This window comes from Vanellus vanellus (genome assembly GCF_965231255.1).
Source record: "Vanellus vanellus genome assembly, chromosome: 1".
NCBI classification, from domain to species: Eukaryota; Metazoa; Chordata; class Aves; order Charadriiformes; family Charadriidae; genus Vanellus; species Vanellus vanellus.
The window spans coordinates 61,148,123-61,173,531 of NC_138905.1; the positions used below are offsets into that span (position 1 = coordinate 61,148,123).

Below are 25,409 nucleotides of genomic sequence, written 5' to 3' on the forward strand. Positions count from 1 at the left end.
TGTACCTCCCCAAGGCCCTGACAGAGCATAGAGATCCCCTCACCCCTGTACTTTTGTCCTCTAGGAGTTTCTTTTTCTAATCAGGAGAAATTCAGGTTTGCAGAACTGATATCTTTTATGTGGTTGCTTTTACAGTTTGCTGACAAACACGAACATACACAGACTCATAAAACAGCGGTTCAGCAGAGAGGGGGAAGGGGGGCTGCAGGGAGGGGGGCAGGGACAAAACACAACAGTATGGGAAAGTTTTTCACCAGCTACGATAAGATGCCTTCTATACACACACATGCCAAATGAAAAAAAAATCATCAAATAAGTCAAAACAACCTAATATAGAAAACTAATTACTACCAGCAGGAGGGACATTAGAGAGCAAAGGAGACTAAGTGAATAGAAGCAGCAGTAATACCAGTTTCTATCAGCAAGATAAAAAGAAGCGCATTACTAAATGTGCTTGTTTACTTATTCTAATGATACGGTGGTAAAAGAGCTAAAACTGACTTGAAAGGCATCTATTTTAGATTTACCAGATTTGCCAGAATTTGGAAATACTCCTGAGAAGTAAGCTTACGTCACATAATTAAGAGGAGTTGCAGCGATAACACAGCGCCACGTATTATGGACAAGCGACAGATTTGCAAATACTAAGGTTAAACAAAAATGTACATCTGCTTCAAAACTCTAATTACATAGTGGGTTGGCTAACTAAGCAGAAAACAAGTCCAGAAGAAAAAAAGTGCTGCATCACATAAGCTTTGTTCAATATTGAATCATTCACTGATCTATCATATCACTTGCTACATCCCATTTGACATAAGAGGTAAAGAACAGAATTAAAATTAACAGATAAATAATGCATAAGTAAACTTGATTAGTTTTCTTATTAAAAACATCACTCTAAATGAGAGGAGGTGCTAGAAGACAATACAGTTTGTACACTGCTTTCCCATGAGCTGCTGAATGGTCTGATGTGATAAATTTGCATAGTCTGAAGAACACAAAGAGCTGATTAATTGAAACCCTTACAATGCTTCTGGAAGCAGCTATTGTAAAACAATAACCATAGGAACTTTACAAAATACACATGGCTGAATGAGTCAAGAGCTTAATAAAATGTGTGTTCAGGATACACTATTTGGAAACAGAATTAGAGATTTTTATTCTGTGCCATAAAATGCTAAATCACCCTAATTTCAGAGGTTCAGTTCAGGATTTGCTGAAAAGGTCAGAAGGTTACCTGTTTGCTCCTTAAGATAAAAAATGCTGTAATTTTTGTCTTAGGACAGCAAGCTAAGCAGCGGTTTTGTTAAATAGAAAAATGAGAAATTTTAATGCCATTCTGACATGTCATTTTCTCATATTCAACTTCTGAAGATAAAAATAAGGTAAGAAATTACTACTTTTCCTGATGCCTAATAACTACTAATCATCCCACATTCCTGCAGTTGATAACAGCAAATTCTTTTTAATGCCACTTCAACCATTTAATTCCTATAAAGCCACTGATGTTTTTATAAGAGATAAAATACTAAGTCCGGCTTGTAACATGGGGGAATATGACACAAGTAGCTATTAAAAACTAACATCTTACTTTACGTGTTCTGCTTATATGTACTGTACAAGTGCTCAGTAAAAGGAGAAAGATAAGTTGTTCTCAACTATGAAGTTAGTTAGGCAAGCAGAAGGCAGATGCTCAAACTAGTAAAAATTTTAAAAATAAGCAAGGTCAGACTTTGGTAGAGAAGCAGTATTGTCATGAAGTTTATGTAGTTGACAATGCTGTGAATGGATTTTGTTTTGACACTAAAGAACATGGTTCATTTAGGAAAACAAAGACCATCTTTCATGAATTTAAACTCGCTTCCTTGTCTTTAGAGTTGTTTAAGTGCAGATACTTCAGAAAGGTTTAATCCTTTATCTTAGATCTTCAGCTATTAAAAAGCTTCTGTTTGCCAGTTCAAACAATCTCTTGCTTAAATACAGTTTTTCCACTCCTCAGGAATACTGTTCAGTATTGCTGCTTAGTTCTGTGATCTACAGGACCTTTGTTGGAGGTGTTAATCCTTTTTCACATGAGAGACTGAGAAATGTTCTTTCAGAGAAGTGATATATTGCTTTTTTTCACATCAAAGGAGCCCAACTTTTTCCTCATTGTGACTTGTAGCAAAGCAAGAGGAAATCTGGAAATATAATAATTTAGTTTGTATGGAACTCAGATGAAGCTTCTTTAGCTTAACAATCCTTTAGCCTTTGGTGCTTTGAAAAGTGACTTTGCTTAAAGAATGCAAGATTAAAAAACAAAATAATGAACCAAAAAAGTTTCTTTATCCTTCTGGAAAAAATACAATGCAATATAGTTAAAACAAAGTCCTACAGCTCAAGATAAGTCCTCCCTGATAGGTATACGGTTTTTTGTGAGACATTAGAAGGTTAAGGGCTTATAGACTAAAGTGACGGTCCCACTCCCAAAGATCTTACTGCAACATCCAATTTGAAGATGAATATTGAGATAGAGCAAAATATTTGCTGGTCTGTTTCTCAACACAATGAGATGGCCTCATTTTTTTTTTCCCCTCCTCATATACTTCTTTGTTGACAGGTCTTGAAGGAAAGGCTAGCTTTTACAGGCAGTTTGGAAGAAGTGTACTTAAAACATGGACTTGAATGAAAAGAGGGTATGGTGGACAGGCCAGAAGTGGTGACCCTTGCCAATACAGTGTTGACATGTGCGAGGACACAAAGAAGGTCACAAATACAGAGGCAGGAGCATAGATCTGTATTATTATAGGGGCCTACAAACTCCACCTACATATTTAACGAAAGGCTCTTCTGTAACAAAATGCTAAAGCTGGTTTGTGAGATTTAATCTGTCATATCCGACATGTTCCAATGCTGTTACTCCGCTTCTTTCTGGCACAAAACTAAGTACAACTTTGGAATACAGGAAAAAGCCCATGAAAACAACATGACAAATGTGGTTCGTGCTAGCTCTTATTTTACACATCTTTTTAATTATTTTAAAACTACTACTACAATTCTGTGAAATCAAATCTCATCTTCATACATTCCTTCTAGAAAATAAAAATACTTCACAGAAAAGATTGACAACACAAAAAGGAGAGAAACATGCTTTTGCTCCTTCTCACTGAATCAAGCTACTTGTTAGTTTAAGCTTGTCATAGGTTTAAATGGCCCTGTGATGGGTTTAAAGCTAACGTTCACAAATTAAACTTGGGGTGGTAGTCGCCTGCATTCAGACGAGGATGAGAGAACAAATTCAGGGCTAATTAAAAATTGCCTCAATGGAAAACGTTAAACTGTTAATATTATGATTTCTGTTTTACAGTTGTCTATATTCCTCTGTTACAACTGATCCTCCCCCGATTTGATGTCAGAGAAGGATGATACTAGCTGTATTTTTAAACAGCTAGCAAAGGAGATTTTCCTTTTCCTTCTCACACCTTATCTCCAGTTCTATCATTGCCTGTAATCTAAGATTAATGTCAGTATCTGGTTCTTCACCACATACTGAAGTTGCAAAACTGTAAACACCACTGTTCTTATCAGTATTTTTTTTTTCTTGATATCTAACATGCGTATCTTCTCCGCTAAGCATGTTTCTCCATTCTCCCATTTATTGTAACATCTTTTCCCATAACGTACTACACGCCAGTGAACTGAGAGGTCTGCTACTAGGAAGGATATATATCCTAGTAGGATGTAATGATTTAGAATATGATCACTCCCTCAATCACAAGAGATTACTACAAATTGATGTACTGGACACCTAAAAAGCACATGCCTGCGAACTCTTGACAACTGTTGGCATGTTCCCACTCATATCTCTAAAACCAAGCTGAAAGAGACGTTTGCTCTTCTGAATAACTGATGGGTTTGGCCTATTATTACTATAGGTCCAAAGCACAGAGACATGGGAGATCAGTCATTCTAACCTGATGCAATGCCAGGCATAATTATGGGTGCCCTCAAAGTTCCCTACAGTATTTAGGATGTTGTTTTTCATTACCATGGGATTTCCACGGGTATTTTACTTCGGAAAAAAGTATTACTAACTTTCTGTGGCTTTTGGGATATTAAAGAAACTACCACCAGATTCCAGTGCAATGCATATTAGTTGTTTTTCCATTGCACCATGAATACCAGGGTTTCATGAGCAGCAAAAATACTCGTGAAGCGTCTGTCTTTCAAGAACTCTAAAATGAACTTGCTCTAGATTGTGAGATACCTTACGTGCATTCAGTGGTATATAAGGCCCTCTGCTCCCCTAAAGCCATGTTGCGGCCTGCCTGACACAATTCTGTTTCCTTCTGTCATTCTTCCGCTTCCATGTTTTTTTCTCTGATGGTTCTAGATTTGTGGAACACCCTTTTTCTTGATTTTAGGAGAAGTATGAAAATCAGTTCCATTTAATCCTGTTCAACAATTTCAATAGGTGCACACCAATAGCCCAAGCTAGGAGAAAAATCTTACCTGCTTAAATTTTTCATGCAAATGCCCCAAAAGATTTTTTATTACTAAATAAAGGGAATTCCCTCCCTCTTCCCTCCACACAGACCCTAGCAGATACTTGTGTTACCATATGTAAGAGGCTGGTTCCATGTCCTCAAAAATCAAAGCAAGGAAGGAATTTTTTTGGTCCAGTAGTTATTAAGACAGTAACATATTTGCCCAGTAACACGAAAGGAGTGTATGTGTTGCAATGGAAAGGATTTGGTAATATCAACCTCTTTGCCTCCCCATCACATCTGACAAGAGACCGAGCAATGTTCTCAAACCAAAATAAGACCTAAAAATGTAAAAAGATTACAAGATTTGGGTAATAGGTTTAGCATAGCACATACAGTGGGACAGAAGGGTAATGCTGAAAGTACCAAAAAATCTAGATTTTCCAAGTGTACGTATAGATGACACCATGTCAAAACCTGTCCGACATTGAGACCAGTGGGATCAAAACATGCTTTTTAAGTCAGTTACCGTCAGACTGTTTTCAGGCACTTATTTCTTAACGCCCCTCCCACACTTCCCAGCCCTTTGAGATTCACAGAGGATGTTCTGAGTCACAGGTTTTTTTGCCATTAAGGTCAAAGGGTGTGCACTCCTTTTTTCAACAGATATGAAATCAGGCTCCTGATTTCTGTCTTACAACATTAACGCTAGAGAGCTACAAGCCACCAAGCAGCTTCCTAGTAGGTACCCATTTTGAAATCTCAGTTTGAAGATCCAGAGACGTCCCAGATGTATTTTTAAAAACACTTTCCCCTTCTTTCTGGTCTGTGCTGGTGCACTCCTAGTTGCATTCCTGATTTGCTTCCTTTTTACACCACAGCTCTGAGCTATCTATCTGCAGTCTTGTCTTTAGAACAGTATGTCTGCACAGATGACTTGCAGACATCCATTCCATCTGTGGTCTTTTCTGTCCATTCAGAATAGGTCCTTTCACTCTTTCCTCCAATCTCTCTTTTAATAACCCATTGACAAACCTATCACCTAAAACCAAATTCAGACTAGTTTAAAAAAAAAAACACAAAACTAACACAAGAACAACAAACTCCTAAAAACCCTGTTCTTGTTTAAAATGGGCAGCTACTGTATTTTCCAGATTCATAAGTCAACAGAGAGTTGTGTTTGCCAGTTCCTCTCCTCAGTTCCAGAAATATTGCTAAATTAGGTGAACTTAACTAAAAAAAGGTAGGTCTTCTAGCACTGCATTCATAAAAGATCAGAACCTATCAATTGAAACATGCATGATGATAGTATGTATGTATAACAGGCACACCCAATATGCATTTATTTTTATTAAATGTGTAGCTTACCTTTCTGCCCGTGACGACTGCTAAATTTATCTCCAATTTCTGGACGTCTTGTTTGCCTCAACAACATTTTGATCAAGAAAGCATCCTCTGCATTTGATGAAATCATTACTTTTTCAATGTAAGAATCAGTTGCACCTTTGTAGCTAGTACAAGAAGACAAACATGAGTTTTACATCTATGAACCAAACACAAGTTACAAAAAAGTATCTGTGTGTTGATAAGCTTCTGGCTAAACTGTAGTCTTCACGGAACTTCTATACGGGAGGTCAACGGAGCAAAGGTTATATATATATATATATATACATACAAAGTTCCAGAGTATGGTATGTTTCTGGAAAAGAAAAGGCTTAAGAGATACAATACAAACAAAGGGAGAATTAAGCTGAACTTGTAAAGAACAAGGTGGGGTTTTTTGTCGTGTGGGCTCTTCTTGACAGAAAAAAGCTTCCTAGTATATTTCAAATTTCTGGATCTTCAGTTAAACAAACAAAAGCCAAGTAGAGACTTCTAGTTGAAGAAGGGAGTTTGAGGAATATTACATGAGAATTTGAGACCAAAATTAAGGTATACTATCCTGAGGGAAACTATGCATCAGGTGCGGGTATGGAAATGAACCAGGGGCAGAACATAGCATGAGGTACACAAAGAGATGAACTCTAGATGCAGAGATTTTGGAAATAAAGAAACAAAAATAAAAAGAAGGTAGGCATGACAGAGCAGGAAGGAAAAGGAAATTATTCTGGTACCAGCTTTATTCTGTATACTGCAGAATGAGGGTACAGCAGATTTTAATACCTTATTTTGTCTTGTTGTTCAGGTAGCAGAGATGGTCAAACTGTGACACCTAAACTCAGAGCTCTGGATCCATGTCTTTCCCTGGCAGGATTACTTCCTTCCTCTTGATAATTACACTGTTGCCTTAGTTCTTTATTACTAACTTGTCGGAGTAAGCCTAGAGCTTTCTATTGGTTATGAAACACAGAAATGTAGCAAAGCTAATTCTGCCTCTCTTCATCCCTCTCTTTGGAATTCCAGCCTTTCAGGTGTCAGACTCTAACTTATTAGTGATTAAGTGGGTAGGCACCTCTGAAAATAAACCAGGCTCTCAAAAATCCTGTGAAAAGTCAAGACCTAGAGATCTAGGTCTAATTTGCACAGGGAAGTTTATTCCTTTGACTTTTTTAGAATTGACTAGTTTCTCAGATACTTTATTCAATGTACCTTCCCCAACTATAAGGTTATGTGCAACATACGTTACTGGCACATCTTTGTACTGTGGCTGCTGAGGCACACTACTTCCTTCCAGAGGTGTCTGGGTTACAGTTGGCATAGATTTGTTCACAAGGACTTGCTTATTTTCTACTTTTTCGCCTACAAAGAACAAGAAAAAAAAAAAAAGCACCATGAAAACATATCTGGCTACCTATGTTAGAAATACATTTTAAGCTTTAAAAAAAGGTAAGCTGGAAGACAAACTGGGAGGAACATGTTCAGGAAGTATGCCATGTTATTTTATTAAATATTGCACGGTAAAGGAATCATTAAACTAGCTTTTGCTTTTTTTGTAAACCAAAACAGAACAGCTTGCATGCTGGGTGCTCTTTGAGAATAGCTATTGAACATACCCTGGGTCTAAAGAATACACAAAAGCATCTGAAGTCATCTGCCACAAGTATGGAGGAAATTAACAAGCAACACCATTAACTGTCAAATTTTAGAAATTCACACCTAAATTTGGGACATCACATCAGTTCCGCAATGAGTTAGTTGTTCAAGACTACTTTCAGCCTTTCTTTGCAATTACTTTTTCCTATTGCTTCTGGTATTATACATCAGCTATTTTCCCATCCATTCCTTTATCCTGCTCTTCACATAGAACACCAGACCAGTAGCATGCCCAATGATACTAATGCACATCAAGTACCTGCCTCCCACCTCCTCCACAAAATTGCACTGAACTTCAGCCTATGTCTCCTTTCTGTCCAAATGAACTATTTCAAAGAGGGTTTTACCTACACGCTGAGAATAGCCTCAGTCTGCAGTCCGCTTCAGTCCTATCTATCCTAATACTTCAGAAGATTCTTGCCTCTTTCTTTAATTAACTTTGAAAGCTTCATTGTGATGTGTTAAACAGCAAAAGTGACCCAGTTGTGTTGCTATATGGAATGAAGTTTAGTGCCTTTTACAGCACCTTTCTTACTAGATCTCAGCAGATCTATTAAGCCATTTCCTAACTGAAGGATGACTGTACGGGAGGATTCTTTCTCAAATTTATTTCCGCTGGAAAGTTATACACCCATCCTCATAAGTAAATGTAGTTGCATTTATTTTCTTATCTCTCCAAACATATTTCTAAAGTGTTAAAAACACAAGGTTTTATTTCCTCAAACAACTGCATTAACCGTGCTAGGAGGCTTTGACGTATGAAATCAAAATAATAACGAGTCTATCCTTAAAAAACAACGATGACAGAACACATGAGAGACAAACAGTTAAAAATGACAGTGTTCAAAGTTTGCCAGTTCCAGGATATAAGGATACAAGTTCTAATGTGTCAATAGGTTCACATTGTTCAAGGCTCACTCTTCTGCTTAAATATAAAGCTCTCTCTTTCTCACGTACAAAAACCACCCCAATAACTGGTACCACACTGCTTTCAGAAACTAACATTTTTTAATTTTCCTTTACAGTACTGTCACCTTCAAGAAAAAAAATTACACTAAGTATAAAACAAGGTGCACAAGAAATATTAACAGAACATTAATTTCTACTTTAGATTATGAACAAGTAGTTTGACATACCTGGAGAGCAGATACCATCAGCATCTAAAATTTCATGGCGCCAGATTGGTTTACGGGTAGCTGCATCCAACATCGGACCCATAACTTTATCAAATGTCTGGTTTGTGTAACGCTTCAGTGTACATTTGGCATTCTTATATACAAGACACCTTCCAAAACCTAAAATATAACACAAACTTATTTGCCTAGGAGTTCAAAGATTCTTTATAACATATTATCAGAATAAAACAAGAATGCTGATCCACCTGCTGAGCTACAGAATATAAAAATTTTTTTATTAGTTAGATTATTAATTGTCTTGAATATGCCTAACATTGTACATGGATACCTAGAGGCTCACAATTTCAAAATCAGATCATGCATGCCACTTTTTTTTAGACTTTGACTACAGTCCAATTCTGAAGTTGTGCAAATCTCCTTCTATACCTCTGCATACACACACACACATCATATCTCTTACCTTTGATGGTCCACAGGGAGACATGTCATAGGAGAAGAGACTGTAACAGGACGAGAAAGAGCACCTCTTCCTTTCAGGAGTTCTAAGAAACCTGAACTTTTACTCATGTTTGTGGTTGACACAAGCTAGCCTACCAGGAAAGTACCGATTGAGTGTTTCATATAATCATCCCATTACTCACTTTTTGTCCCAGCTGAAAGAATCCTGTATTACATGTATTGTTATAAAATAGGTTTGGTTTGGGTTTTAGATGAGAAAAGTAGCATCTCTGGAATTTCTCTCCAAGTACAGCAACTAGCCACAATACTGAACACTTGCATCACATTTAGAATTACAGACAGCCAAGAGCAAGGCTTTCTAATAATCCTACGTTATTTTAGTTCATTTGAAAAATGGTTGCAGCCACATACAGTACATCTATATCTTTAGATCATGTCAAGTAACTCCTGACAAGCACCACAGCTCTCCCTGTAAATGTTACCAGTCTACCAGAAAAGAAAACATTCAGTTTTAAATCATGCCTGTTGTTGTTTTAGAAAAGGAGGCATAAATTAGACGCGGCAGACATTAATGCCACAGATACATGTCTAGGAATACTATTATTGCTGCCTAGCAACTAGGAGGAAGGGGGGGGAAAATAAAGTCATGGAAGAATCTGATTTTGGCCACCCGAAACTAAAACCAATTTGATCACACTGCACTATGTCTTCTCTCAAGGGAATTTATAGAGAAAAGACAGAGAAGTTTTCAGGCAATTCTCCTCCAACCCCCAGCAGCATTAACAGAAACTGCTGAAGAATTGTGGAGAGAGTGAGACAGGCCAGACTGGCACAAACATAGGTTTCACTTAGTTACCTTCTATTTGGTTTTTATGTACTTTTACTTAAAATGCACCGCACTGCATAGATTTTTTTTTTTTTTTTTAAGGAAGCAGGTCATTAGTTTATCCCTGAGTAAACACAAAATTATTTTACTTTAGACAATATTATTATTTTCCCTCAGAAAGTAGGCAATACTGCTATTGCTCCCTCAGAGCATCAAGTTCACAATGACACAAAATGCCACATGTTCCATTCCTTCCCCAAATACATTCAGAAGTCTAATTTCATCTATTGCTTTTGTTACTGGTAAAAATAACGAGACCCCTCTGTCAGTAATGAACAAAGGTTCAGGTAACCATCTAAAAAGCAAGCCCAACAGAACAGATTATCTAATACCTTACACATTTTTTGTAAAGTAAACATTTTCAAAAAGGGACCATTTACACTTTTTTATTTGAGGTCAAAAGCCATTTTTTCTTACAATATCCATACTCAGCAGTTTATTCACACGTTGGCAACTTCACTCCACTATTGCAAGCATAGAATTACAATCACTATTTATAAAAAAAACAAACAAACCCATTCAAAGCAGTTTTGGAATTCAATTTCTTAATTGGAGACGTACTGTTCAGAACGGCAATTAAAGTTATTATAGGATAACACCACGAGACAACAAATTTATTAAAACACGTATTAGAACACACATTAGAGAAGTGGTAAAGAATTGATGGTTCTTACCTCTGTCCAAAGAAGCCTTGTTTAAGACAAGAGCATCTTCAATATCATAACCACTGTAGCTCATCACAGCGACTGTGGCATTCTGTCCAGCAGGCAGTTTTTCAAAATCTATCAGTTCAATTGTTTTTGTTTTTACCATTGGCTTTTGTGGATAGGCTAGAAGATACATAAGAGTATCTATCCTGTTTCTTTGATTGTATCCAATAGTACCTGTATGTAAAAGAAGAACAAAAGTGTGTGAACATTAGTGAGTTTCCTAGAAATGTTTCTGCTAAAAAATTACGAAAATGCAAATGAATTAAAACCACAAACTGAGGAATTCCATCTAATAGTAGAAATTCTTCAAGAAAAGAAGGGCAAAAAATCATAAAAGAGCCAAAACCAAAACAACTTTACATTATTGTATCTAAATAAAGATGTAAGTGGCTTCTTATTTTTTTTCCAGAAATAATTATTTATTTTTTCTTAAACAGGGAAAACCTAAGCATCAAGACAAAAAGAACAATAACAACAGAAGTCAGTGAGGTGCTATGTGACTGACTGCAAATAAGATTTCTTTTTTAATCATGACACTGAATTAACAGTGCAAGTATGAAGTTTGCTTTTACTGTTCTAATACTGTTCTAAAAGCCATTGGTCTTTTTTAGAGAGCTGAACTTGTGTTCCATAGACCTGATCCAAAATTTCATGAGAATCAACAGAAAGACTCCCATTGAGTTCAAGAGGAACTGGGGATCAAACTCTGCGTCTTCCACATCATATTTCCTTCCTTTTTCTGGGCAATAATTAGTTCAACAGCAGCCTGTGCTAGAATGTCACAAAGCATGAACAAAGCATACAGTTAGCAGCAGCCAAGACTGATTTACTTTCTGAAATTAGAGGCGTCATTGCTAGAAAGACTACAGTAGAAGTTCACGCACAATATATTTGTCTTTTTACATGAAATTAATTTTAAATTTACGGTTCAGAATTCAGTCCTTTGTATAGACCTCCCAGCTTGAGACTGAAATTTTTGGCCCTGTCCCATCAGACTGCCAAAGTGTCTTCTGAAATCTGAGGAAAAAATAATTAACACCCAGCAGGGAAACATAAACTGTTGTGTAGCAGAACAAAAGTTAAGGCAATCGTATGTTATTAGAGTTTGCTGTACCAGGACTATGCTATGTCTCTAAGCAATTAAGAAATTATAGTCTAAAACGTTAAAGTTTTAAAGTTCTAAGTACTAAATATTCTGCAGTACTTGTGCTTAGGAGGTAAGTCTTTCAAGACCTTTCCATTTTCTCCTGCAATTTCAGAGGCTGGTTGCTTTCAAGGAAAGGTCAAAGTAGCCAGTATATAATGAAGACTTCACATGGCCAGAATATAGTCCAGCTGAACACAGATCTGCTCTTAGGGGAGGCTAGCTTCATGTTTTATATGCATCCACTTGCAATTTCCAAATGCCTGCATTTAAATAAAATGCCTAGAAAATAAAAAATCTAAAACCAGGCAGCATCATGGGTAGTTCCAAAGATCTAGCCTATCCTTGGCACTAAGATCTCTCTCCTAAACTACCGCAGGTCTACCCTTCCCAAGGACAAGAATGGGGAGATAAGCTCAACAGATACTGCCAGAAAATAAACTGTTATAATCGGGTCTTGATGCCTGGACTTTCCTTGGTTCTAGAAAGTGGATTTGAAGCCACAGGCACAACATTTTTAAATATCAAGGAAGATTTGGTAGAGTTGACAGGTTTTACTTGTCTCTTGCTTCTCTGTCTTTTTCTTGGAGAAGGAAATTAATCATTCCTGAGCAGTAATTTCTGTCTCCAGTAAGACGCAAGCTGGTAGGGCCTGGATTCATCAACACTGAAGACCCTCCCAGTCATCCCCCATGAGGCCCTCCATCTGAAGGACCTACTTCTTCTGGTATTCCCTGAGCCTAAAGTATTAGACGTAGTTTTCATTGTACTTTGATAAACAAACTGGTTTCTCACTATACAGCTATGAAAATCTACTTCCAAATTCATGAGAATTTGGAACTTAGTTTGGTCTAAACTTGGAGGTTTAGACCATTTTTTTCCCCCTGCACCTAGAATGAATAATCTGTGTCCTTTCAGCATAGGCTGCCTCCTGTAGAGCTCATCCCAAAAGTTTAATGGATAGGCACATTTTCCTGTTGTTGAGAGAAATCTTCTCCTGACTATGCCATGCCAACTTTCACTTTTGAAATGCTTGCAACTTCTTTCTCTTCTGAGATGCATATATGCTGTACCTGCTATGGTTCACTGGTTAAGGATGCTAAGATGCAATGAAGTCTGGAGCACCTGATGGTAGCTAAGCTCCTCCTTTATAACCCAGTAACAATCTGTGGAAGTCCTCGATATATCAAGGATTACAGATTACACTTTTATGTATTCCAGGTAATGAAAATTATTTCTCTCTCAGAAATTCTCTCTTCACATATTTCAAAGTTGCTATTTTTATCTGAGGTTCAGATAAGCCGAATGGAACCGTTACTGTTTGTATGAGACCAGGAGCGACTGACATTACTGAGATTTTGAGCTTCAATAATAAACTGTATTTAGGCAATTCTTCAGGAGCCAAATGCTGTATCATATCAAATGGAAAATGCATACATATATATCAATGATGGATACCCTAGCAGGAAAGAAACTGGCTAGAAAATGATTCAAGAGCACAAGTGAAATAAATTAGCCAAAAAGCATGCCGTACATCAGCAATTTTTGTCCTAATTGTTATGATTTAAAGGTTACACAAATGATGTCTTCTCTAGACTGGTCTAACAAACCACAGCCTTAAAGCACAATCGGCTTATCTAAAATTAAGCAGCAGCTCTCTTCTGAGGACTGGTGTGTTGGGACGAGACCTCTGTGTGGGCATTGAAATAAAGGAAGTTACTAGCTTTATTTCTGTTTTCTCTCTGAAAGAGCAGAGCCCTTGTTTGCTTCAGCCAAACAGCCAAGCAAAAGTAAAGTATAATTAAACTTCACCATAACAAACCCTGCTCACAATGACCCACATTTATAATTATCCCAACAGCAAGAACCCATTTTTTTCATTGGTAATTAGCCTTGTTTAAACCAAAACACACAAGGTTGACCTGGATACAACAAAGATGATTTTCCTGCTTTTTTCAGCACTTGGCATATTGTGAATGCATGTGTGCGTTTTTCCATTACCTGACAAGTTGGGTTTTTTTTCTTTTAAAGTACCATTTGATCATTCTTCAGTGTGAAGTAATCACTATAAAAATGCCATCTATTGATATTTAGCATAAATGGGATATTGTTATTCTGATGCAGCAAGTTTTGAGAACTCACCAGAACAAACAGCCAGCTAAAATAAGCGTTTATCCAATTCTCTGGTGTATTACTTAGAGCAACATTAAACTGTACAACCAAAATTAACAAAGATACAGCAATCAATCTACTTAAGATATGAGCCAAAAAGGCTATTATTGCACATGCCAAGAAAAGAACTGCTGTACTCCTGTATTTCCCCTGATTTCACTGTGGATTTTCTACTATTCTGTCCTTCTATATGAGTATAAACCAACAGAGAAAGGAGTGCAGTTTAAGTGCTGCAATGAACCTTGTGGAGGTGGCTCCAATTTGGCTCAGAGAGATTTTCACAGTACGTGTATAAAGTGATCTGAATGTTCAGCATTTGAACTATTCTTTTCACTGTAGAAAGGCTGAGAAGACAGTTAAAAAGATTATGGGTAAACTGGGGGAAGCACTCTGGCTCATTTCTGTCTCAGCACTTCTGTGCCTGCTACCAGGGAGAGAAGAGCTGGTAAAAAAAGACTCTGTTGCAGAGCACAAACGCTGCTCCTCAAAGAGCAGTGGCAGAACTGAGCCCTGGCCACAAAGCACCCAGGTCCAGCTGTGATGACCAGCAACAGCCAGTTTTGCTTTGACGTTTGTTTCAATTCTCTGTCAATAGGCTAGCCACACAAAATTTGGGAGCACTTCAGTTCTAAGACCACCGACAAGCCTTTCACAACTGTCAAAAACCAACAACCCCCAGCACTCGGTTCCTTGAAGCACATTTGTCTTCTCAACTCAATTTTAACACACTCAGCTGGTTAGAGCACGAGGCAAAGCAGTGTATCAAGGGCTTTGCTACTGCCGGAAGCAAAGCGGAATGTCCATGATACAGGCAGAGGGCTTTTTTGCAATATCAAAGAAGTTGTTTCAACATTAACCTCTGCAACAAGGCTTTTGCCCAACTACCACCCTCCCCTCAAATACTTTCTGCTCTTTCACAGGTTAAAGTAATAATTAACACCCAAACCCTCCTTTCCTTACTCAAGACTTGTCTTTGACATTTGGGTTGAAACTGCAGTGCACAGTTGGGCTGTGAGAGCGTACAGCTTGCTTTGTGTACCCACACTGCTGCTTTCACAGATGCGCATGTGCATGTGCAATATGGTGGATTACTGGCAGGAAAATGTGTATGTTTTCATTTCTTACATTAGGCCTTTTCAAGTCACAGAGGTACAGTGTGTAAAACTGACTGATTTTCTATGTCTTAATGTAATCAAAAAGCTCCATTTAAAATTATTTCTCTAATTTTAGGAGCCTTTGATCCTCTTAAACATTATTTTAGCAACACATGGAACGTAAACAGTACAGACTCTTGTATTTTCATCTTAAATATTTCTCAGATTTTAAGCTACAACTGCTAACTTTGCACTGAAATGTCAACATTCAGCTGAGGTCCTTGCAGCTGCTGTTGTATTTGCCACCTAATCATAACTTCCCCTCAGTCTTACAGTTCAACCTGCAACATATGGTAAATTATCTATGCCAAAACAGAGGGATTTAATTTCAATTTCATTTCACTGAAATCCAGCTTGCTCGCTAAGCGCAGCCGTAGTCCTCCGACAAGATGACTCATTTTGCCCATGAAAAAGAAGTATTTTTTAGGACATTTAATGTTATCCTGCAGAAACATTAATATCTTAATACCTAGCACTTGTCAGGGATACTGGATTACAGACCCTACTGCAAGCTCTGATGTCCACCCTCTATTTACTTGTGCTTTCACACCTTTCCCTAGCTTGATGTTGCTTAAAAAAGAGCAAAGACTGTCCAAAGCTGCTGGCACAGCCCCGTGACGTGGTCAGAGTAGCACAAGGTTCTTCTTTCCCAGCCTGAGCCCCAGGGATCCCTCCATGCCCCCAGGTTTTGACAGCTGAGGGTGTGACACAGTGGACTTGGACATGAGATTTTTTTTTTTTTTTTCCCCACATGATAACGTTGGACCAGGAGCTACTCTGCAATTTCAGGATGGGGAAAGAAAGCAAAGAGAATGGACGGTTGCTTAAAAGTGGGGGTTTGAAGCACTGCATCACATCTCTTCATAAATACAAGCAGAAAAAAGTATGTGTAATGTTTCAGGAATATCCGCTAGGTCTCATTTGGTCAATGAGTGTAGAGAAAAATCTTTTCTGCCCCTGCATATTGCCACTTACGATGGCTTTTTTTAAGCAGTTATTACAAAAAGCTTCAGGTGTTTGCAGATACTTCAGGCAGAGCAAAATATAGCTCAGGTCATGTGCCAACTTTAAAAATGTACTTTTATCTAGCTGCTTATTCTTTGAGTCAGGTGTTTTGTCATAACAAACCGAAACAAAGGCTTTTTTTATTGCTCAAGATATTCAATGGCTTTTGTGTTCCTAGCGTCAGCAGGAACGTCAGAGGATTGTATCCAAGGAGCTAAATGTGCAAGACCTAGGGTCAAAGCAGCTGAATACACCAACCTCAGAAAACACAGACAATGAATTGCAAATGACACTCAAAACAAAACGGGAAAAAAACCTTCACACAGAAAACTACAAAAGAACTCCACAGATACTGAATTGGCTTTCTGTACACACTGATCCTGCTTAACTGTGTGTGGTAACTAACCAAACCTTCTGAGACTAATAGTCATAAAATAGAGACTCGGGGATGGGGGGAAGATAATGGGATGGGGGAGAACTGTAAGGAAAAAGATTGCATCGTTCCTCTCTCCCCCGCCTTTTTTTTTTTTTTTTTTTAAATTAAAGGGAGGACATGCATCTGTTGCTATTTTATGCTGTTTTGATGTGCTGAACATGACAGTTCAGCACAAGGCAGTTATTTTGCCATTAATTCTGCTGGATAACTCTCACAAAAGGTGCAGTGTTTCAGTTTTGAACACACAGCACAAAACAAATGGTTTAGTAAACCTAACAGAAGTGGTAGGTTTTTTTATGACACAGAGTTGTTCTGTAGCTCTCAACTTGCAAGCAAGCCATCAAAACAAGACATAAAACTGGCATGTACAGCACAAAACTGAATACAGCTGTCTGAACTGATGTACTACTGGTCAGGTTCTCCTTGGGGCTCACTCTGGCTTGATCATGGGCCACATGACTTGGATGCTTTAATGCTAGTTTAGCTGTGTATTAAAGGAAGGATTAGAACTTACCTAGTGTCAATTACCCATAACAGCAAATTGATGAAATGGTTGTTTTTTAATGACCAGCTACCACATTTGTAAAGAGAATTATTAAGTGATTAAGGAAATTAATTTTGTTTCAGTCATTTTGCTGAGAGGCCGTTACTTGCCCTCATAATTCAAAACAGAAAAAGTCCCAAACCTAAACTACTGCTGCAGGAAGTGTTCAAGTAACTAAGCACTCTTTCTTGCACATTTTGATTCCTCTTTTTCTCTATGATGTCAATCTAACTATTTATTTGTTTATGTTTAGGGCACCTACTCAACTATTCAGGGAAACTCGCCTCTCTTCGTGCTCCATCTCTCTTTGTGAGAACACTTTTTAACTCTTTTTGTCTGGAAACTCATAGCAAATCACAGCATAAAGAGAAAAAACCCAATTCTGCCAATCCTGCAGCTATACTGAAAACGTGAAAGTCCTGACAATTATGAAAAAAAAAAAAAAAGCAACACCCCAACAAAAAAAACTTTCAGAGGTAAATCCTTGCGTCCTCAAAGATAACGAATTGCTCTTTTCCTCTTCCTAGCAAAGCTTTTATGTGAACTAGGAAAGAAATAATTTCTCTGTTTTGTCACTTTTGCTACATAGCTCCAAAAACTACAAAACACTCCAAAAGGGAATAAAAATGTCTTACCCATTGCTTGTTTCCCCATGGCACACTGATAAGTGTTTCTTGGGGACTGGTTGTGGTGAGGATATGGAATCAGCCCAGCACAGACACCAAGAAGCGTGAAAGGCTCAATCTCCAAATGCGTTGTATCTCTTAAAAGAAAAGAGTACCAATTATTGCAGCCTTGTGAACAAACATCTTAACCAGAATTTATTTAATTTAGTAGTATCTCATAACACTTCAATTAAATTCTGTTCAGGAAATGTATGCCAGTAGGACCTCAAAACACTCATTCACTATGGGATTTTTATTTTTTGATTTAAAAAAAAAAACACTTTCTTTTGGCTTTAAGTGTTTCCACATGAAAAGAAATGAAGGAGAAATAAATGAGGGTTTATGAATTTCCGTAACGGAGAAAAAGCCTCCAGATAATGACAACATGAGGGAGGTCAGTAAGACAATAAAACATAAGCTTATACAGTAAGACCCAAAATGCCTTAAAGAATGTCTTCTCATGTAATGAGAGTCCTCAACATCAAATTACCAGTCTCAGAGATCTAGAAATCCACTGGGGAGGTAGAGAAAGGAAGAACAAGACAGATTTGGGTATTGAAAAAAATAAAACTGTTGGTTTAGTTTTCCAAGGTCAGTTATATAATATTAGTTAGAGGGAAAACGTCTGTGTCCAAACCAGATCCAGTGTCATGGGTGATATGGCATAATAAAACACTATTTGAAAAGCTCTGCAAATATTTTGGAAATGATTATGTTGTTAAAAGGCAGTACTGATGAGAAATAAAAAGACAGGGACAAAGAGTAAAGACTGAGAGATAACAGAATTTGTTCTACCTGGCATAAGCTTCAGAGGAGAAAGTCCATGATCAATAAAGACAATTAAATCATAGCGTCCATTGGGATGCAAGTGGAGTGACTAATAACTAAGGATGGAGTGTACAATAAAGCTTGGCTCGAGCAGATCTGCTTTTTAAATCAAGATAAGTAAGTAGGAAATGGGGAATTTTGAAATAATTATAACTAAACCTATCCAAAGCATATCTTTCACAATGTCCTAGGGTTATTACACAGAACTTGGATTTAGGCATACATTGCTTCTCCCACACGCCTAAACCCACTGCATTCTGAAAATATCATCTTTAGTGTTTGACTTCTCTTGGAAGTCTTTTGGAAGAGTCTTTTTAATTATTTAAACAAATTAATTAGAATACTAAACTTTAAGACCTTGCAAAGGAAATTACTGGAAAAATCTTTATTATGACAACATTCAAAAGACGGAAAAGCATCACAAGCTGAAAACGCCTGAGGAATCACCCACAAGTACATACAGACTGAAGACAAGTACCAGTAGGAACTTACATAAATAATGTATGTACTGCTGGAAAAAATGAAATCTGAAAAATGAAAAAAAAAAAAAAAAAAAATCTGGAAACCCTGAACAGCAAGACTAGTGAAATTACCTATCAGTCCCAGAAATCTTTATAAATCACAAATATGCTTGAGCAACCTAAAAATCACCTGCTGGCCAAAGGATAGCCACTAATTCTCTCCACTTGATGAAAAGCAGCTATGTTAATTGAAGCCTGTCTTAGGAAACTCCCAATTGCAGTCAAGTAATTGCAAAATGGTCTCAAGAGTCAGTAGCAAATTTAAAGCACAGGCTGCTCCCCCATTCTGCAGAACTCCACAGAACTGCTGACACTTCTCAAACAATGAAACAAGAGGCTTAAGACTTACTGATGTGAAGTTAGCAAATTTCTTCAGAAGGTACTAGTGCATGGAACTACATGTACATTTTCAGATAGGGTATTCAACACAAGTATTTTTCCATTGAGGTCAGTCATATTTCAATCAAAGAAGATGCAACATATGCGGATCCTAGTATCTTATTGAAGTATTCCACAGTACTAATGAGAGACCTTCAAACTTTATAGAGCAGTTCAATTTCTGCAAGTCAAAATGCCACTGCCAGAAATAGGCCCAAGAATCGAAGGCAACCTTATGAGTTTGAAAATCAGAGTTACAAATGGCTAAGGAAGAAATTGAACACATTAAATAGAGTCAAATCCTCCAAAGAACCAACCCCCCCCCTAATTGGATTGGAAAGGTAAAGAGAGGATACTGTAGCTAAAAGAAGCCTACATTACAAAAGCAGGAATGTTAATGGGATACTTCACAATAGTGGATTGTGTCAGTTGTATTACCAGAACAACTTGTACCAACATGGTCACACCATTTAAAATGCAAGGTGATCAGCTGGGGGAAGGGGTACACAAATCAACTATCCAGGATGCAGGGAAGATCATTACTAAACACAAGGAGCAATGTGCTTATGTGGTGCAACCTCAGATACTTATGGCACTAGTAGCTACAAGCATTGAAGCTAAACTTAAAACAAGCTGATGGACAACACAAGAATCTCCAAGACTTTTTGGCAGTTATGGTGGATTCATTTCCTCGCACTAGTCCATTGGAAGTTCACTGTTGTCTCCTGCTTTTGACTAAACAGTTATTTCATGGGATATACTCTCATTAATCTTCCTAGCCGAGTCAGGTGTTCTGTAACTTAAACTTTTCTGGTGCTTTGTGGAAGTTATTTAATTTTGGCACAAATGACAGCAATTGTGTGGCTCTTCTTTGCTCCTGCATACAGAAGCCAACCAAGAGCATGCAAGAGTAATTTCTTAAAGTGATAAAGTCTTCAAAAGCTTGGGCAGGAGCAATACAATTTAATTAGCAAAGTTAATGCATTTCATCTGGCAAAGGTTAAAGATAACTGAAGGTCTCATCTAGCTCCACTGAAATCAATGATGTATTTCTGTTGGCTTCCAGGAATACTTAACCAGGACAGAACATTTAGAAAATACATTTTCTGCATAAATCTACTGATTAAACATTTCATGGACATAACTTCTCACATCTTATATGCAGCATTCAGTTGACAGGATATTGTCACAGAAACATTAAAAAAAAAAGTATAAAGACAGAGGACTTAAAAATTTAAAAGAATCCTTCCTTTAATGTGGGCTCTTTAATCACAGCCACAAGGCAGAGAAAAACAACCCCAAAGCACCAGGTCCTTCATATATGTGGAAAAACACAAAAAATCTGGAAATCTTTCTAAATGAAAATCACATACCCAGAATGGGTTTAACATATCTGGTGAAAAATACACAGAATGATAGACATTTTTATCAGGGCCAGTTATACATCCAAAAGTCAAAGGGAAGGTCTCATTCCAATACTTCAGACATTTAATGTAATCTGGTTGTCTAGGGTCCCTCTACAGCCATAAGAGAGATTTTTCCAAATGATAATCAAGACAAGCTATGACCATCATTTAACAGGTGGCACCATTTGCCTTCTGGAATCCTATTGTATAAAATTACTGATGATGAACAGCCCAATGATCAGACAAAAAAAAAAAAAAGCCACATCCAGAGAAATAAAGGATATACCTTTAAGTATTTAGTACTTTTGAAATCTCCCAAAACTCGATAGCTAAACCACTTTTTGTAACTATCCCATGGATAGTTTAGGATGTGTGTAAACGGATTTCTTTCCTTAGCTTTCATCTGGAATTTTTTCAACAAATAGCAATCGAGCAGTGTGTATGTGTGAAAACAGTAACATTATTAACATGCTTGCATTTCAGAGTGCCACCCTACGAATGTTTTCCCTGTACCCATGTTTAGTCTGAATGCATACTTACTTATTAATTGTATGTTCATATAGTGCAATGTTACAGTCATTTTCTTCATTCACATCCAAATATTCAACAAGGCCTTCGTGCAAGAAGTCTTCAAAATTCCTATAGTTAAATTAAAAAAAATACAGAAGTACTGTCTTTTCTTATATTTCTGCAAAAATAAAACTACATAATACATATATTGAAGGAATATAATGTGTAGAAGTTAAACTAGAGAAATACTTTTACATGAACAGTTCTGTGCATTTTATATAAAGATAACTTTTTTTAAATTAATTTCCTTGCCCATTCATTGCTTCACAGTCTGACTGACCCATGTTACTTATTTGAACAACTAAATAAAATCTTCCTGTATGTACTCATAATCACTATAAATGTAGACAAGTATAAGGGTAATCTAGTAAGTTTTTGTAATGGTTTTGCAAAATTTAGTTAAATTTAAATGCTTTTGTGTAAATGTGTTTTGTTTTTTTTTTTTTAAACACCCTAACAAAGAATTTGCAAGTAGTTTCAAAACTAATTCTGAATGTGCCTAGTTTAGCGTGGTCAAGTTGATACTCCTTTGAAGTGTCTGATTTTTCAGACAGGTTATTCAACACTATTTTTCAAGAGAAGGAGGATACTGCTTCAGGCCTTCTACTTGCAGAAAGATGAGGCTGTGAGATGTATTTATTCTATATAATCACAAAATTTCATAGCAGTAACAAAATAAGAAGACCAGTCTTAATTTGACTTTAAACAGAAAACCTCCAATACACTTATTATTAATTTATACAGGAGAGCAGATTTCTCCTCTACATAGCTAACCCCAAGATTCTGAAATACCGACTGAAGTATTTCCACACAGTATTTATGGATAGATGTGACGATGAATATAGTCTACTTAAATTGTGTACCTGTATCCCTGAGCCAGTTCTTCCATATGCTTGTTTGTAACTGCAGGTTTTTGCTTCTTGACAATTATGTAGGGTCTACAATTAAAAAAAAAAAAAAAAAAAATCATAGCAAATACTTAGGCAGGTAACTTAATTTTACTTGCAGTAAGAACCCTGCATACATACAACCTATTTTATAAACCATTTTTTGAATTTGTCCATCTTTAGCTGACATAGCCACATAAATACAATCAGTAATTATTCAGACCTTTGCTTGATACATGGATATCCTGAACTGACATGTCGTCTATGAGTACCCAAAAAGAGTGCAAGAAAAAGGAAGATTTCAATTCTGAGGAGAAAGCCTCCTCCCCCTTCAAATCTTTACACTAGCATTTTATAACTTTACCTACAAATTTTGTTAATGGCTTTAAAAGATTTAAGATTTCCCAATCTACAAAGTTAAGAACAGCATTAAGTCCTATGGACATTGCAGGGACTTCATACAACATTAAGTGAACAGTTTGTGCTCAAGTATCCACACACAAGAATGTATTTTGCTGTTACTTACATGATGTAAAGTACAGGAATTTACTATGTGTGACCTCAGATGAATCCATAAATTTCAAGAGCACATGCATCTCTGAAGGCTTCCTTACTGCAAGGAAACGCTGACACAAAGGATGGCATGCAAGAATGAAACGTGAAGGGCTGTTGCTATTTGGACAAGTTTCTCTTATAAAGAGCACCAAATAGCTACAAGATACTTGTGGAGTCCACTCTGAAGTCTAAATAACTGTTTGAAGACTAATGAGCACTTTTAAATGGTTAATAGGGGTATCTGAACAACTGCAGGGTGGGGGTGCCACAAAGCAAACTTGGTAAACTCCTGGAAATCCACGATTTCACTTGTCTTTGTTTTACAAATCACAAGGTTTGATGCATCTCCAAACCTGCAGAATGGCCAGTATTAGCCCTCACCAGAAAAGTGATTTCTCTGCCAACTGAATATGCCCCTACTCTGGATCTCTTGACCACGTATGATTAATTGATGGTTTGTACATGTACTATTATGGAGCCTTTAGCATGCCTCAAACTGCATTCAACATGCTCTGAGATTCAATTAATGAGTAAGGTGGAATGCCAACTGTAGTTGTGACTGCTGCTCCTTTAAAGTACGCACAAAATATGCACACAGCTAGTTAATGCTAAAATATGCATATATTTATTAACTCATTCTGCCTCTGGCAATCTTTGCTTTGTTCATCTTTTATGCCTTCTTCTTTAGGCTAAACAGGAGATATTTTATTTGTAAATAACCTAGCACAGTGCTGCCATAATCTGACTGGAGTCTCCAGCCTCTACTATAAAACAACCTGATTTTCTGCCTCAAAATATTATGTTCTGCTTTCTCATTTTAGCCACCCAATTCCTTTTTGCTTTCCTCTGTGACATCACTGTTACTCGGGCACTCTTTCTGTCTAATAAAGAGCATAAGCATCTCAAGGTGGAGACCTTCCTCATAGGTTTATTGAATTCCCCACCTACTTAAGGGTAGGCAATGAAATAAACCAAAATTGTGAGACATACTTCTTGGTACAGGTATACACGCCCGAGGAAGTTTTGCACCAGAAGTTCCCCCTCACTTTTTTCTTAAAGAAGATACAAGCAACATTTTGGTTTGACTTTTGTTTAAAGATAAACCAGTACAGGTTAGGGGCGGACCTGCTGGGAAGTAGCTCGGAGGAGAAGGATCTGGGGGTTGTGGTAGACAGTAAATTATCCATGGCCCAGCAATGTGCCCTTGTCGCCAAAAAGGCCAATGGAATCCTGGGCTGCATAGGGTAGAGTGTGGCCAGTAGGTCGAAGGAGGTCATTCTCCCCCTCTACTCTGCACTGGTGAGGCCACAACTGGAATACTGTGTCCAGTTTTGGGCTCCCTAGTTCAAGAGGGACAGGGAACTGCTGGAGCGAGTCCAGCGAAGAGCAACTAAGATGATTAAGGGCTTGGAGCATCTCCCTTATGAGGAAAGGCTGAGAGAGCTGGGACTTTTTAGCCTGGAGAAGAGAAGGCTGAGGGGAGACCTTATTATGGCGTACAAGTATCTAAAGGGTGGGTTGAAGGAGGAAGGAGCCAGGCTCTTTTCAATGGTTCCAAGTGACAGGATGAGGGGCAATGGGCACAAGTTAGAACACAGGAAGTTCCGTTCAAATACACGGAAACAGTTCTTTACGGTGAGGGTGACAGAGCACTGGAACAGGCTGCCCAGGGAGGTTGTGGAGTCCCCTTCTCTGGAGATTTTCAAGACCCGCCTGGATGCAGTCCTGAGTAATGTGCTCTAGGCAATCCTGCTTTAGCAGGGGAGTTGGACTAGATGATCTCTCGAGGTCCCTTCCAACTCTGATAATTCTGTGATTCTGTGATAAAAAAAAAAAAGCCCCAATAAATTGGCTTTAAGTTGCTTGACTATACAGTATGTTTCTCAGATCTGTCTGTTTTGAATGAGGGCTATTTAAGAAGAAAAGAGATGCTCAAGTCCTACTGAATTTGCTTAAATCCGTACTCCTGAAAGTCTTAGCCCAGTTTATTTAAAGTGTGTAAAACAGTGTTTATAGTAAGTTCACTAGTAAGATAATTCTGATGAGATGTTTACCTGCACAGCCTCCCTCCATCAGAGGAAATGTAGACACATCTGTCAGACAGATTTGTAGAGATGGAAACGAATTCATTAATATAACCCGCTCGACGCATTATCCGAAACGTGTTGACTAATTTCTGATGATCACGTATGACACCAAGGATGTTGCCTATTCAGAAAGGGGATAAATTTCATAGTGCATACTTTGAATATCCAAAACTCTACTTACAAATTCTGATCATGTCTAGCATGCATAGAAATACTTCCTACTTCTTGCAAATAATAAGAGTTGTCATAAAATTCCCCTTTTCTGACATGAGTAAGAACTGGCTCCTTTTTTCTCTCAGGAAACGTTAAAAAAAAGCATCAGAATTTCACAGGTCATCTATCTGCGTGCCTCCAAATAGCTTCAGAA

The 25,409-nt window shown here is 37.6% G+C and overlaps 1 protein-coding gene across 1 annotated transcript in view; it reads right to left on the minus strand.

Annotated features, from left to right (window-relative positions):
• Positions 1-25,409, minus strand: part of POLR3B (RNA polymerase III subunit B) — a gene marked incomplete at its 5' end in the record, with an annotated part of 79,099 nt that overhangs the window by 18,516 nt on the left and 35,174 nt on the right. The window contains 8 exons of the mRNA XM_082498496.1: positions 5,835-5,977; positions 7,088-7,205; positions 8,636-8,794; positions 10,655-10,864; positions 17,781-17,908; positions 21,484-21,582; positions 22,377-22,451; positions 25,010-25,163. Coding sequence (XP_082354622.1) covers positions 5,835-5,977; positions 7,088-7,205; positions 8,636-8,794; positions 10,655-10,864; positions 17,781-17,908; positions 21,484-21,582; positions 22,377-22,451; positions 25,010-25,163 — 1,086 coding nt within the window. The remainder of the gene's footprint in view (positions 1-5,834; positions 5,978-7,087; positions 7,206-8,635; positions 8,795-10,654; positions 10,865-17,780; positions 17,909-21,483; positions 21,583-22,376; positions 22,452-25,009; positions 25,164-25,409) is intronic.